This window comes from Liolophura sinensis, chromosome 6 (assembly GCF_032854445.1).
Source record: "Liolophura sinensis isolate JHLJ2023 chromosome 6, CUHK_Ljap_v2, whole genome shotgun sequence".
In the NCBI taxonomy this organism is placed as follows: domain Eukaryota; kingdom Metazoa; phylum Mollusca; class Polyplacophora; order Chitonida; family Chitonidae; genus Liolophura; species Liolophura sinensis.
The window spans coordinates 48768239-48784999 of NC_088300.1; the positions used below are offsets into that span (position 1 = coordinate 48768239).

Below are 16761 nucleotides of genomic sequence, written 5' to 3' on the forward strand. Positions count from 1 at the left end.
AATGTGTGAGGCTTGATTGAAACTGGCTTAATATGATAATATTCACTGAACGGATTTATCGAAGAGCTCGCAGTGGCAATATTGCTGTATATGGTCTCGTGTGGAGTACTGATAAATAAAACAAGTTATTCTATACATTCGGGTGATATCCAGACTTTTCCATCATGCGGCGATGATCACCTTAATCATAGATGTTATGCTGTGTTAGTGGTAAGACTACATTAACACCTTTAGATCGTAAAAATGCAAAAAAAAATCACGTTTTTCGTCATCGCAACTGACTAATTTAGGCCTGTTTTCTTCAATCCGCAGCCTGCACAAATGGTAGCTGATGTTTCAATATAGTTTCACGAATGAATTGTGCTATATATATATATATATGTGCTGCAAGTTAATGAAATATGTAAAGATGGAATGTATAAATACTTGTATTGTGAAGATATCATTTATAGTCCCACAGTAGGCGTTTAAAGTTTAAAACAAGCGGAGGGAATATTAACCTGATTTCTGTATACACATGTATGATATATATATTATGATGGGTGTAAAACTAGTATTTTTCTCATATGGAGAAATGATAGAATAAAAAAAAAAACAATGACCCTTCCCAACTTTCTACGTCTTTGTATTCCCTCAAGGCTATAACTGTGCAATCTTCAGCCACACGGGGCAATAACACGGTTAATAATTAGTCTTGAAGGTATACTAACCGAGCAAGAAAAGTGTTATACAAAGTGTGCATCTGTTAAACAGAGCCGTATCGATCCAAGGCCTTTAGAATGTCATGAGTATCTTTGCCATATATTTCGTTCTGTTTTCGTTCTATTTTTCTGATAAAAAAGTTGCGTGTGTACGGCATACTTCTGCATTTCTATAATAGTCACTGCACACAATGTGACTAAAGAAATGTAATACAAGAAAATAAAACAAGAAACCTTTCATATGGTATTTGTTTTATTTACTTTTTGTCTGTTTTTTTAATGTATGTTGTCGGCTGAAAGTTGTCAGAGTGTTCTTATTCACAGACCTTCGTTTGAATTTGACGGTTGCCAGCCTGAAAATTATACCTTCATGGTCAACCTAAATGCAGTCGAGCGATTGTCAAAGTACCAAGAGTATCTGTCAGTACCACTAAATATACCAATGGGTTCTTTCAACGTTGGATGCTTTTTTATTATTGTTATAAAATAATATAAATTTAGTGGTTTTACAATCTGAATGATTAGTATATGATCATAAATTGGTGATATTTTAGGCGGAATTCTCGATTTTATGTGCATAAAGCAGTTAGTGTTTTACGTAAAGGTACGAGTGTTGTGTTCTACCTCTCTTGGATGTCCGTCCTCCTCGTGGACGGCCGCTCTGCCACACGGCGAGGGCTCGAGTTGAGAGTTTGGTATGTTTCGTGAGATGCGGCAGTTGCCACGCTATGCAATAGTTTATTTACACAAATGTATTTTATGCAAGTGGCAGTCAGGCGTCTCATATCGACAGATGTTGTCAATCAGCTCTCTCCAAAGCTCCCTTGGATCCATAACTCGGTAATAATTTACATAACGATTTGACGTGTACATGTGAAACGTTTCAAGGACTTTCCGCTTATTGCATTTGTGTCGAAAACTGGACCCCTATACTTCAATACTACATACTGTCAGACATTGATCCCCAAGTCTAATGCCCGGTCATCTTTGTACGGATTTATTCAATACGTGTGTACATACATGGTATAGGTTGTATAGAATGTGACATCAATACATATGTTCCTAAAAATGATACTAATTATATTAAATATAATTTATAATAGGAGCATTCTGGGGGTATTCAATTGTTTGTCATTTCTCGGATAATTCATTGTTACAATCACATTCCTTTATTGAACTGACCATATATCTTTTACCACATGGCCAAAATTTGAGACTGCTGACATCTGGGCATTTGACATTTCACTTGCACCAACATGCTTTACTTGCATTGACGAGGCACTGAAAACATTGTCTAAATGACATGGACGTTAATACCAAAATCTGCTTCACAGCATCAGAAGTCTAAAACCAGGCATTGCTGACATTCATAATTTTAAAATACTGTGCAGTTGTTCTACGTCTAACACCCTATAATTCTTGGTTGTTACCATATGTACCATATATCGCCCATTGCTGCTAATTTTCATATTCCTTCCTATGTTATATTTCGAGTGAAGTGTGGATGTGCGGTCTTGCAGGAGCATAAATTTTACAACTCTTAGGACTGAAGTATATTCCGCGGTCTTGCAGGAGCATAAATTTTACAACTCTTAGGACTGAAGTATATTCCTGAACTACCGTTTACTGGTTGAATTTATTGAGTATTTGGGGTATGTAGAGTAACCATAATGAACATATTATCATAGCAAGAAACATTTGTGAATGACTGCTTTTGGGAATATTCATGTTTGGTGTTCACATAGGCATTTTGGGGTTTTTTGAGTCTCAAAATAGGTTAATCATGTCAAAGACCTAGTTGATGCAAGGAAAGTCTCCCATTTTTATCCCATTTTCCGGATACTCTGTTTTTTCTAAAACTTGGGACACCTGGTCTGTTCATTTTAGTCTAATGAACCACATACCCATATCTTTACTTTTCCAAAAGTCTGCTAAAGAAGTGTAATATTCTGCTTTCAACACTACTAATATTTGTCCCAAATTTTATCCCAAGTATTAGGGTATTACATTTATCTTATCAACAATGACACTGATTTGTTGATTGTAATGTCCTGAGATGTTAACAGTTGTACATTGAAAGCATGTAAAATTCTGGTACAAAAGTTCATGACTTTTCACCTAGGCTATTTTCATCGATAGGCTAGGACCACATCACAGAGGGTTGATGCATCAGCTAGATCATCAAAATACAGGATACTAAACATAGCTTTAATACATGTATGGAATTATCAACTCTTGTCTTTAATTGTAAACAGTCTGATTGCCAGCAGAGTGTATTTGCTGCTGTTATTGACGGACTGCAGTGTTGTATATGTTCATGTTGGATTGAACTCGATATCAAAAGGCAGTGACACCCTGTATTTGTTCATGTTAACAGTACTTGGTGTGTAAGATTGTTCTGTTAATTGGGTTTTACTGAGTATTGTAAATCCTCAACCTTTTCAACCACTAATGCACTTTTTTCAGTGGAATTTAAGTATACCATTATTATCAAAATGATGCTAAGGTGATTCGTTTGTATTACTAAATATGCAAGCTTTATAAAATTATGCAAAGCTCTCTACACCTATTAACTCTTTTTCAAAATATTGGCTGCAGAGGTAATTGAAGAATTAGCTTAATTCCACGGATATTGTGTACTGTTACTGTTGACTATGAAAATGAAATTCATGATTTTCTCTCAAAAGTCATTTTGTAACTGGTTTTTTGTATGCCTTATTACAAAGACATGTTAGGGTCGATGCTTTGATTTGTTGTGTCTGTTAATGTAGTATATTGTGGTGTCTAGTGGTGTGATACAAATTGTGCATTATATTATAACATATATATACATGTGCACTTTTGTATTGTAATAATACAGTAATAGCATATTCACTGGGACTCAGTGTATTGTTATATCTTACTCCTTTGAAATTGTTTTCCAATGGTATGTAAATATTAAAAGGTCAGCATTGAGGCTGGCCTGCTATGAGAAGACAAGTTGTAACCGAACTGAAATAAATAAGATTATATATTAAGACCCCAAGCAAAGAGAACAGTGTGTTGATGGGGAAGGCCACATATACCATGTTGAAAACTGAGCACACGTGGCACATGTTCAGGATTGTGCCATGAGCACTTTCACCATGAGCAGTGTATATTGTCAAGGTTATGTGTAACATAGAGAATAAACAGAATTTTAATGCACATGTTGTTTATTTAATATTCACCCCTTGTTTTGCTCAGTAAACTTTATTTATCTATCTAAAGCATCTTGATCCCCTACCAGTTATCACTGAAACAGATAGTGTTTGCAGCAAGCATTTGAAGTGCATGTATAGTAGCAATAAAGAATGACATTATTATAAACCATATTTATGATGCATTTATGCGTCTGTTACATATGAGATATTCTTCTTTGTGTTTGCAGTTCTAGGAAGCTAGTGTTGGGACTTGTGCTTCTGTTTCTGCTGATCTTGTACTTTGGACCTCATTTTCTAGGATTTAAAAGTACCAAGATCAAAACTGGTAAGATCTGAATAGACATAGAGAGAAAAATATTTATCTACTTTTATGTAATGGTTAGGAGACGAAACCTTTTAAGGATGTATTAAATATTACTTTGTTTTGAACCATTAAGACTCATCCAAACCTGCTTGAACTCACAAGACTTCTGAAAGGCCACCTCAGCTTATTGGCTTAACATTCAAACATCAGCTGACTGTGTAAGTGAAAACACGAGCATCTATATCCAAGGATTTTTCTGAATGTAACCCATTCAACATAACAGGATTTCTAGATAAAAATGAAACAAGTTATTTTGCCACTGGGCAGATGTATTTTAAATAGTAGTGTTTTTTTGACAACATATAAATAAACTGCCTTTTGAAAGGATTACTGACTTAATGTTTATTCTGAACAGATCTGTCTGAGGTCTGTCTTGACGAGAAGTTGTCGACTTACCAGTTGGCTGTAGACAGGTTTGATGTTGGGATCAACCACAGTCCGATAGAGGAGGGGGAAGCACCATTGCTGGCCTATGTTGGTGAGGGGTTACACTTGAATTAACATCTTGTAGTTATTAAGATTGTATTTTGGCATTCTCATTTAATAGATGCAGGAAAAAATACTAACATTCAAACTTTTGTGCTCATACATGTGAAGTATTATCTTTCAGTATATTTCTACTGATCTTTAAAGGACACAGGAGTTTTCTTTTCTTTATCCTTGTTTTATCCTCATTTTTCCTTGTTTCTGCGTACAATAAAGTAACCAATACTTTCATGGAATTTTTCACCAGCTAATCACTTAATGCTTCCCTTTAAGTAGATGAAAAATCTTGTAGAATTTTAAGTCTTTGATAGTAAATTACCTGTAACTTTAAATGCGTTTTCTCTGATTAATCACCCTCCCTATACTACAGTTTGTATAGCATGGAAATTAGTTGGTGGAAAATTCTTTAAAATTATCGGTGATTTACTCTATTCTCATAAAGTAAGTAGTGTATTTGCTAAAATTATATGTTCTAATGTTTAACACTTTGAATCCATACATTTTTATTCACATTCATTGTTAACAAGATTTAATTTTGTTTTCAGGTAATGGGAAGATAGCCACAGCTTTTGGGACAGGGCGGGGTATATTTATCCGGCTGAACCGCGCCCTGTCCCAGGAAGTACCCTTCAACCCTGTCGTTGAGTCCACTACCCCAGCAGGGGTAGCCAAGGGTAAGTCAGTCTGCTGTAACCTACATTTCTTCACATTTCAAATGACCTTAGATGTTTTAAGCTTTTTGTCTGATGGGTATTTTTCATGGTTGGTTGTGTCATGATTATTGCACTGATCATCAAAGTGTGAATTAAAAGCAATGAAGATACCAATACACACTGTTTCCAGCTGCTTGTCAGATTTTGATACACGATCTGTGTTGGTCATAGCACTTCTTATAAGCATGGTATTATTTTGATGGCTCCTTGGTCATTTTGCTTGGCTGTATTTCACTGAATCAGCTGTTCATAACACACTTTCACAGAAATCTTCAAATGAATTCGCACCTGTAATCTCTTCGTGTTTCAAAACACACATCTGAGAATTTGATGTGTATGGCATGAGAATTTGTTACTTGTTTATTTGTTTTTACATTTGGCTGTTGTTAAACGCTATACTGAGCAGTACTTTGTTTTAACTGGCAGGCTGTCTTTATGGTAGACGAATCCGTAAAGCCCTGCTAAACCAACAACCTTTATCAAGTCAGTGACAGACTTTCCTAACAGAATATGAACGCCATATTGTTGAAAGACAAATAGTCTTTAACGAAGAGCGCTGTCAAATGATTATTTCTTGAGGGATTATTGTCACCCCAGTTGACATGGACAGGGAGAACAGGTTAATCTAGAAATTCCCTGTCTTAAGCCAGAAATAAACCCACACCTTGTATGCCAGTGGCTCAGATGAAGTTTCACATGTTGACAGTTAGCTTCCTCTCAATGCTAGTTCAATCAGTATACATGAAACTCTTTGTGCTTCGTGGGTTATGTGACTAGAACTTGCATCAGAATAGAAAGAAAGCTGAAATTGTCGAGTGTGCATTCAGTGAATTTCACATGATTGAGTGGTAGAGTGATTTTGATACTATCGTACAGTTAGTGGCTGCCGAGCCAGAATCTACTCGTAATTTATCAGTTTTTGTTGTTTTATTTAGAGGCTTTTGTTGTGGACTATCATGAAGCTTCAGCCCAGAGGCTACAGGCTCTACACTGGGTAAGTCTACTCTTGATTATTAACACGGCACAGTCATCGGAGTTATCTGACTCCAAATTTGATGCTTGTTTTATTTTGTGTTTAACAGGTGAAACAAATGGAATAAAAATGAAACTGGAAAACCAATTTTTTGGCTAAATATTTTTTTAGGATTTTCCAGTTTTTTCAAGGCTTTCCAGGGACATAAATATGTCTTTAACAGGGACAAGTACAGTCACAAATTATATGATTTTTCAGTTTTATTTGCATACTGTCTGACAGCATTGAAAAACATTTATTCTGTCCATATAATAAAAAAGTTAAATTTGAACTTTTAGTGAATAGTAAAATGGAAATTGTTGTATCCACTGTTATCGCACCTGTCTCTTTGCAGTAATCTCAGCTGATATGATAAGACTTGTTTATTCCTTCTCTCTTATATTGTCCGCTTCGGGATCGGTAGATCCAGGATCAATCCTTGATCGAGTCACACCTAAGACTTTAAAAGAGGAAGTTGTAACTTTCTCGCTTGGCGTTCAGCATGAAGGGGATAGTGCAACGACTGGTTGACCCCTATCAGTATAATGGCTCGGGCGGGGCGGCTTACTTGCCTTCGTCTCAGTGAAGCAGCACTAAATAAAAGAGCGGTGGAAATCCGTCCTGCAACAAGGAGGCACATTACACGTACATGCACCCTAATGATTCCTTCGTCATCATGTGACTGAAAAATTGTTGAGTACGACGTTAAACCCCAAGCACTCACTCACTCACTCCCTCTTATATTAACATAACATGTTGAACATGATTTGTTATTTATCAGTGTCTTATTTCTTCTTTATCACATCCAGGCCCGGGGCTGTATTACGATGGGGTCACGGTTGTATGCACACAGGACAAGACCGTCTATACTGGTGCAGAGCCTCCGGCTACACAACCCAACAGTAAGTTCTTTAACCATCACTGATTAAAGAAGGTCGACCTCTTGTCTAGTAATTGGTAACAGGTGCCACTCTCATATGATGTTTCAGTATCTGATCACATTTCAGAGAAAATTTTCGGTTTCTACTTGGTCAGTCTACCTTTGATAAGTATCACATTTACTAAACAGGCGCGGTATACAGTTTCAAGTGCTGGATATTTTTTTTGCATACCTTTGAAGTAAGGGGTAGTGAAAATATTGAACTTCTTGTCGAAATATCAGGCCGTATATCCACTCAACATGCTGGTATAACCTATGATACTGGAAATATTGAAAAATCATTATCAGAGCTGGGAGTTAGTCAGAAATCTGAAATGTCCAGATACCTCAATTTCAGGCTATTTTGTTTGAGCACGGTATTCCGATTTAATTTTCTATCATATGTTAAAAGTGCTGAGAAAGTTTCTATTTCACCCGTTTACTTGACTTTATGCTTCTGATTTGAATATGGTACTTTTCATTAAATGACTAAGCAAATCACTATTACACAATGTTCTTCACTGCTCTTTTCCAGGCTATGCGTATTACATTCAACTTAAAACAGGAGGGGGTGCAGAAATGGCCACGTGTAGAAACAACAAGTCACAAGTATGTGGGGGGAGTATCTTTTTGTTTATTGGTTCATGTGAATGGCCACATGTAGAAACAACAAGTCACAAATATGTGGGGGGAGTATCTTTTTGTTTATTGGTTCATGTGAATGGCCACGTGTAGAAACAACAAGTCACAATTATGTTGGGGGAGTATCTTTTTGTTTATTGGTTCATGTGAATGGCCACGTGTAGAAACAACAAGTCACAAGTATGTGGGGGGAGTATCTTTTTGTTTATTGGTTCATGTGCATGGCCACGTGTAGAAACAACAAGTCACAATTATGTGGGGGGAGTATCTTTTTGTTTATTGGTTCCTGTGAATGGCCACGTGTGGAAACAACAAGACACAAGTATGTGGGGGGAGTATCTTTTTGTTTATTGGTTCATGTGAATGGCCACGTGTAGAAACAACAAGTCACAATTATGTGGGGGGAGTATCTTTTTGTTTATTGGTTCCTGTGAATGGCCACGTGTGGAAACAACAAGACACAAGTATGTGGGGGGAGTATCTTTTTGTTTATTGGTTCCTGTGAATGGCCACGTGTAGAAACAACAAGTCACAATTATGTGGGGGGAGTATCTTTTTGTTTATTGGTTCCTGTGAACGGCCACGTGTAGAAACAACAAGTCACAATTATGTGGGGGGAGTATCTTTTTGTTTATTGGTTCATGTGAACGGCCACGTGTAGAAACAACAAGTCACAATTATGTGGGGGGAGTATCTTTTTGTTTATTGGTTCATGTGCATGGCCACGTGTAGAAACAACAAGTCACAATTATGTTGGGGGAGTATCTTTTTGTTTATTGGTTCATGTGAACGGCCACGTGTAGAAACAACAAGTCACAATTATGTGGGGGGAGTATCTTTTTGTTTATTGGTTCATGTGAACGGCCACGTGTAGAAACAACAAGTCACAATTATGTGGGGGGAGTATCTTTTTGTTTATTGGTTCATGTGCATGGCCACATGTAGAAACAACAAGTCACAAGTATGTGGGGGGAGTATCTTTTTGTTTATTGGTTCATGTGATTCATGTTTTATATTGGTTGGGCACCTCGTGGTTTAAATTGTCCAGACTACATCTCTAGATCAGCTAGGGAACCAGTTAGGGAAGGAAACCCACAGTATAAGCATACAGGTGTACAGTTGTAGTACAATGTTTTGAGGGTTTTTTAGTACATTTTGTGTCTTCACACTCAGCCAGGTAAACAGTTTAAAGCATTTTATTTATCTATAATACACGCACCCTTGTAACATTGTAAAAATTGGCTTCTGTCAGAGGACCATCCGCCTTTGAGCAACAAATTGTGCAGATCTAGAATGATAGATGCTGCAGTTTGTTTGACAAGATATTGTATCATATCATCGTCATATGCCATATATTTGGAGTGCCCTTTTATTTATTTCTTTATTTGCTGGCAGACCTTCCCACATACTGCCGGAGAGGACGCCAGCATGAGCTACACTTGAACTCACAGTGGCCACATTTTTTTGTCTGTTACATCATGTTTTACATCAGATGTATATCTCCTGTTTCAGAGTCCAGGGCAGGGTAGAGATTGTGCAGTACACAGTGTCGGCTGGTATCCTGCAGTTGACTGATTACCCAGATAAATTTGTTATGGTTGCCATAGCAACAGTTTATCCATCTCAGAGTGTGTCTGTGAAGCCTGGAGCGTAAGCAGCAATTCTTATCTTGAGAAAATGTTATCAATTCCTGTACCATATAAATATATGGCAGCCTGTGATATAAAAATAATAATTAGGGCTTTTGTCCACAGTTTGTATTTCTCAGATTATGTCATCCTTTCATTCGGTTTTTGAGCTACAATTTCAGTGAGTGTTTAAAGTCACTTGATTTATTGGGAAAATCTAAAACTGCATGCTGGTATTGTCAAGAATATGAATATTGCATAATTGAAGCTATATTACCGATATATTTTGGGTGAATTTACGGAATCGATCATCACCACTAAATGGCTTATGCCAGACTTTCAACGCACTTTTAACCCTTTCATATTAAATTAACAGCCTTGTCATAACTTGTTATTCATTTTATATTTTTGTTAATTTTGTACTGTAGGAGTGTCACCTTACGTTTCCACACTGTCGTGCACCATACAGAGTTCTTGACGCAATCAGAAGCAGATGCGAAAAAACAAGATATCCGTCAATCTGTGATCAAGGTGAAAAAACATAGGAAGGATGCCGACGATGTATTTCTACCCCTCAACCTCTGCTGTTCATGAGTTCAAATAAAACACCAACTTTTAATTATTTATTTATTTGATTGGTGTTTTTACACCTTACTGAAGAATATTTTACTTCTACAACGGCAAAAGCATTATGGTGGGAGGTAAATGGGCAGGGCTCAGGGGAAGCCCACGACCATCTGCAGGCTTCACAGTTCTTTACATGCTCTGCAGTCCAGCTGCATGCTTTGTGTTGTGACCTAGTTAAACTTCAAATATGCTTTTTTTTTATTGGCACGGAAGTTTTTATACCATCTAATCAATGATCATATAATATTCACTGATTTGTGACAGATGTCATTATAAGGTGAGATCACATGCAGACATGTCCATCTTTTTCATTATTAACCAGATGACATGTACAGGAACAGTTAATACGAATGGGGGAGTAACCTGCCCAGCGACGACATTCTGCAAAAGCTGTTTAATATGTAATTGCCCATGTGTTTTAATATGTTTTGAGGTCAGCATTTTTTGGGCCATGTGGAACCACATGGCAGTAGGAACCACCCACTAAAATTTATGAGGCAAAAACTTATTAAACTTCGATCACAATTAGTAGTTAATTACACGTAAATTTGTTGCCAAAAGAAAAGTGTTCGTAGCCAGTGAATTTAGTTCAGCATTTTAAATGTGACAAAGTTTCCTAATTAACCACATTATGGTTTTTTATTATTTTGTGTATGATTGTAGTCTGCTAGGGTTTGCTGTAAATCCTCCACATTTCAGTTCTTTAAACTTTTCATACAGGAAATGTTTGCTTATTTTCTTCACAGGAGATGGAGTTTGTGTTAAAGATGGACCCAATGCTACTAAGAGATGAACATGCCACAGCCTGGCACAAGGTACAGTCTGAAGCCGCCGGCTTTGCAGTGACTACTCTTTATATGGTTCACCTTTGACTTAGATTACTGTATTTCAATATAGTTATGTTCATTGCATGAACTAGTATGACATATCACATTCCAGAATGTCTTAAATGCAAAAAGCTAAGAGTATATCTCATGAAAATGAATAGAGGATGGGGAACTTTTATACAGGGACATTCAGGTGCTGCTGAGGCCCTTTAACACTGGTTTTCTCTGGCTCATCTGTAAACCTGACTACTGCTATATATGTCAAATGTTCTCGAGTGGCATCAAATTTCAGTCATATGAAAGAAATAAATGAATAGAATTCTGAATAAAATAACTAAGTGTAGAAGAGTCTAAGCTTTTTGTGAAAAGTTTGTTAATTGAGTCAGGTATAATTTTTTCTTCTTTTGTGCTCAGTATTTTAGACAATTCAAGAACAGCTTATTCTTGTTGGGGCTGGTGTTTCTTACATGCTGTAATTCTCTGGTATTCCATTAGCTGTGGAGAAGTGGTTTCAGCATCAGTCTATCTAAGGCCGCCACTGCACTCAATGGAGACAAGATAAACTCCACGCTGTACTATGTGCTGAGTAATGTTCCTGCCCCATTACACGATGTCTCCACCACACATGAACAGAAACTGGAAATTCGCAAAGTCCTGTTTTATCCCAACGGTTGCTATGGGGCATACTCCACATTGTAAGTGGACTTTTGATGGTGGCTTGTCTTTTGCAGTTATCAGTATATTTCATTTAGCAGATTCCACCAAATAATTTCCTTTTCAAGAAGTGCTCCACAATTTTTCTTACAACCTAGCTTGGAGTATATATGCATGCATTAAATCAAATTAACACGAGAGGTGCAAGTTTCGATGTTACAACATCATGGTGACGTCCCTTTGCACCGTGGCGTTGTGGCTTTACAGCATTGTGGGGCAACTTGGTGCCTTTTAAGATAAGCTATGTTAAACATATACACAAGAATAAAACTCATCCACAAAAGATATCTTAATTTCCTGAAGTATTTGTATTGGAGGATTTTCATGATGATTTATCTTATGTGAACAGTTTTCGTTGTTGTGTATGACTGCCTAAGTTAAAATGCAATGATTTGCTCCACCGTACAATGTCATAACTCTGTCAAGACACAAAGATGAAAGTGTCATAAAACATTTTAAAAAGAAAAAGAAACAAAACAAAAGTGGAGGAAAAGAAAAGGGAGCTGCTAAAGCTTAACTTTAGAGACTCATGGTTGACTCGTATTTAAAGTATATTTCCATGATGTTAGAAGAGTTTTTATAATGTAATTCTTCGACCTTTTCGGATGTTTACAAGGTGGTTATTCAAGCATATTCTGAAGGGATTATTCTGTGTTTTTGTGAAGCCCTGAAATTGGCCAATCAAACCAATGTAGTTTTGTCTTGAAAATCAAAAGAAAAAGGTACATAAATTGCATTAAAGGTTGCTCTTTTGTATGCGAAAAGGTTGAGGAATTAGGTTACCATTGATAACAATAAAATGATTAAAATAATGAGAAAAAACAGAATCGATGTGACACATGTAAGAAAAATGCTGTGATGAATTGTGGCAGAATGTGTGAAACTGAACAGAAAAGTTTGAGGTCTTTGTAACAAGGTGTGTCATAATTTTGTAACAAGGTGTGTCATAATGGAACTCTGCCATACGCATCTGATTATTGTGCACCACTGTTTGTCTTCCACAGACATGCGGACAAGCTGTGGTTAGACGCGCACAATGAACATGACGTAGCCTCCATTGTGACAACTTGGATCATCACATTGGAGACTCACGGCTGTGAAAACATGATCAAATCAGGTATAGTTCTGCAGGAGGGGTAAAAACAGTTGCAAATAATGACTAAAGCAAAACGTAACAAGTAGTGCTGGTCTTCAAACTTTTCACGTCTGCAAGATGTTTACCCAAGCATAGTCTCAGGGCGTCAATCCGGAGAACTCACAAGATGTCAGGTTCATTCCCGATAAGCAACAGGGAATTGACAAACTTTCCCTGTTTGTAGGACCTTGGCGACAATATTTCAAATGGTAAACCAGTAGGCCTGGAAGCCTGGGTGATTTTTTGTTTTGTATCAATTGTCAAACGTTAGAATTTTACTTCTACTTTAGAATTTTAATTCTCCATGAGAGATGAACTTCTCTCTAACAGTTGCTTTCATGGGTCATCACAGTGATAGCACAGCATGTATTTGGTTGACATCAATTTCATGCTCAGAAGATTTGTCAGCATTTGGAGACTATCTTTTCATTGTTCTACAGTTCTACTGCTATGTGTATGTTGCAGGTGCTGAGGGTGTCCTTCAGGCCATGCTGCTGAGTTTGGGCGCACTACAGTTCAAACAGGACCACCTGGAGTTCCTCATGGAGCCACAGGACCTTCACCGAGACATGTTCTTTCACCGCATCAACTACGGTAACAACACCCATCTGAACATCTCCGTGGAGGTTGGTGATGACAACAGAGCAGTGATGTACGTTGCTCTGGACAGGAATGACAAGCCTTACTATGGCTGTGATGCTGGCTGTAATGACCCACCTGTGGCTCTGAGGTGAGAACTCACCTAAAGGAACCCTTACAAGTACAAGATTTTTTAGTCCTTCCCCTTTATTGGTACATGGGAAAGCCTGCCAAGAACCTGTAGATATTAGTGGGTTTCTAAGGGGCTCAGTTTCCTCTAAGCATAATTAAATATTCTTGAATATGGCGTGAGCTCATGTTTATGGATGGAGGAAATGAGCCACAGTCCAGAGGGTATGAGAGTGACCTTTTGAGGTATAGCCACAGCCACACCAGCCAGACCTGGATTTGAACCTGCATCCTCATAGGCCTTGTTTTCAAGGAGAACCTATTAGATGGATCTTCCAGATACTATCAACACATTATTGTGAACATAGTTCTGCCAGATCCACCATGTTCTGTTTAAATTTTAAAATTATTGGTAAAATTTTGATACCCTATTGGTCACATATAAAAATCTTTTATAAATTTATTTTAGCATAAACTTTTGTTGTGTAGTAATTTTTAGGATGTTTAATCCTTGTGGTTCCAGTAATGTAAAGCAGTCATTCCCAGTGAAGTTGACCAAACCTATCACAGCTCTGTTGTATATAACAGCTGACACACAGCACATGGAGAAGTTAAAACATGCCATTCACACCAAGGAGAACAATGAAGGTGAGTCCACTCATGACAGTAAAAGCTCTACAGCTACTCCATGATAATAATTATGCAAAATGCTGTGGCTCTCATAGATAGGTGTTATGGTTAAGTTGTATACTACAGTGCAATGATGGCATTAAAACCACTGTAGATATTCTATGATAACAATTCTATGATGGAATGTAGGAGTGGAAATGACATAATAGTTTAGCGATTACTGTATTTTCATGTCATCTTTTCTTATCTCATATTATTGAGTGGGTTGTACAAATGATAACAGAAGTGATGTTTTTTGTGTAAAATACTGCACAGTTGGGAAGAAAACGTTACTGTTTCTCATGTGTCAGGAATTGTTGAAGAAAGAAATAAGATCACCAGTATGAAGTTCATACATGTATTAGATTTATATTAACGTGTTATTCTGTTTCTGTTGGTTGTTTTTCAGCTCCACCTCACGAACACCATGTAATTGCCTTACATAAACATGGACACCATTTCGGAGGACTGCCTACCATTTTCTGGGTCTCCATCGTTTTTCTCATTCTCATCTTCCACATGTTTTTATTCAAACTCATCTATAACGAGTACTGCAGTGCTCAAGACAGGTATACACGAGGAAAGTATAACTTATAGCGCTGTGTTACCTGACGCTGTAGGTGTCGCCCATCCTGTTACCTGATGCTGTATGTGTCCCCCATCCTGTTACCTGAAGCTGTAGGTGTCGCCCATCCTGTGTATCTGTGTTTTGTGTCTACATGTACAGGTGTGGTATCATATATCAGGACTTACCACTTAACCAGGAGCATTGGTAATGGCACTTTCTTAATTCATGTTTTCATTAATACATTCTCAAATTACTGTGATCATGGTTACAGTGAGGTACATCTTCCCACACATTGGTGAGTCTGGTCCAAACTGAATTGGGCAATGTTGTCTTGCATTGAATGTGTAAGCTAATGAGTTTTCCCACGAAACGTCATTGCATAGGAAGGAATAAACATTACACTGCACAGTTTAGACATGATTTACCTTAGACAGGTGAGATTTCCCATTGCATAGGACTACATGATTTTTCCACAAAAAATGATGACAAATGAACTTATAAATCACAAATGTCTTGAAAGATAACTCAGAACTTGCACACGTGTCAAATTTGTACAGTTACATGTAATGTATAGGTTTATAAGAAGAGATTCCTGTCTCTGTGTGCAAAAGATTGTTAGAGTGTTGACAGGGTTGTATGGACCTGTGTAGAGGACTTAACCTGTGTATTGGTGCTTGCCTTTTATGGCTGAACGAAAATAGCCAAGCGGGTTAAAACTTGAGTTACGATACTTCTTATATGCTATCTGAGGAATTCATGCATGTGCTGACATACAGTGTTAGTACTGAGGCTGATTCTGCAATTACATGTAAAGTGAATTCTGATCAAGTGGTGGTGTGTAGCCTACATGTATATTCTCTTGCCAGTTTGTAAAATCCATTTATACACATTTTGTACAGGTATCTTAGAAGATCCATTTACACTTAAATTCTGGGTGATTACAAATTTTCAAGTTTCAAGACTGTGGATCTAAAATCAGTTCACGTATGCTCAGCTTGGTTAGATCGTCCATAGAGAGAAAGCACTTCCACACCTTTACATGATAAAAACTGACACATTTGGATGGCTGGCATGGACTGATCATACCCTGATTCTTCTAATTTTTGGGACAGATGTTAGTAGTATTGTTAAAAGTTGAATATTACATTTCTTTACGAGTCTTTTGGAAAAGTAAAAATATGAATATGTTGTTCATTAGATGGTCTAACCATGTGAGAAAAAAGAAACTCAATATTCCTGCTACAATTACATATATATATTGACTAAAATGAGCAGACAAGGTGTTCCAAAAATTAGAAGACATAGGGTATATCTGCACTCAAGGCTGATTTTTATCCTCATTTAGTCTTACAGAAATTAGTTTTCTAGATAAACACAGAGTACAGAAATTGTCAACATGTTCATGTGGAATGTCATTCTATACCCTTGATTTAAGGCTTTTGTATTTAGTCATTTACTGTCAGTCTTACACCTCTTCAAACACAAAAGCCCTTTTGCAGTGAAATGTATGTAAACTGGTACACTTTTTGTGAAAATGATGCTAAAACTGATTTGTTTGCATCATGAAAGTTGAGCTTCATAAAACTGCAAATCATTTCTCTACATCCATAGTTCCCTAAGAATATTTAAAAATATTGGTTGCAGAGATGGTTGAAAAGGTTGAAGAATTAAGGTATGCAGGGGAATATTACAATCTATAATCTGTAAGTGTTTGTTTGAGGGTGTGTTTAGTATCACCTGTGGATTATTATTTTTCTTTGACTTTTCTTTTTTGGTAGCATGTGGGTTTTTAATATCTTAATAAATGTAGCCTGCTTGAGAACTATGTAATCTCAAGTTAAGGCAAGTTAGGCAAGTTCATTCCTA

The 16761-nt window shown here is 37.1% G+C and overlaps 1 protein-coding gene across 1 annotated transcript; it reads left to right on the plus strand.

The window, feature by feature from the left end:
* Positions 1-1390: 1390 nt before the first annotated feature.
* LOC135468724 (uncharacterized protein KIAA2013 homolog) lies at positions 1391-15293 on the plus strand. Its single transcript, XM_064747122.1, has 15 exons — positions 1391-1541; positions 4111-4208; positions 4603-4725; positions 5279-5407; positions 6382-6440; positions 7268-7360; positions 7913-7986; positions 9532-9669; positions 10076-10178; positions 11021-11089; positions 11597-11796; positions 12820-12932; positions 13416-13680; positions 14182-14306; positions 14737-15293. Exons 1-15 carry the CDS (start codon positions 1399-1401, stop codon positions 14922-14924), a joined length of 1920 nt encoding a protein of 639 aa, XP_064603192.1. The 5' UTR covers positions 1391-1398; the 3' UTR covers positions 14925-15293.
* The last annotated feature ends 1468 nt before the right edge of the window (positions 15294-16761 follow it).

What these genes read in the sequence shown, in the direction of transcription:
- LOC135468724 (XM_064747122.1), top strand. Translation starts at nt 1,399, where the DNA reads ATGTTTCGTGAGATGCGGCAGTTGCCACGCTATGCAATAGTTTATTTA. An exon ending in CCCAGCAGGGGTAGCCAAGG is followed by an intron (nt 5,408 to 6,381) that starts GTAAGTCAGTCT and finishes TGTTTTATTTAG; the next exon opens with AGGCTTTTGTTGTGGACTAT. An exon ending in ATGCCACAGCCTGGCACAAG is followed by an intron (nt 11,090 to 11,596) that starts GTACAGTCTGAA and finishes GTATTCCATTAG; the next exon opens with CTGTGGAGAAGTGGTTTCAG.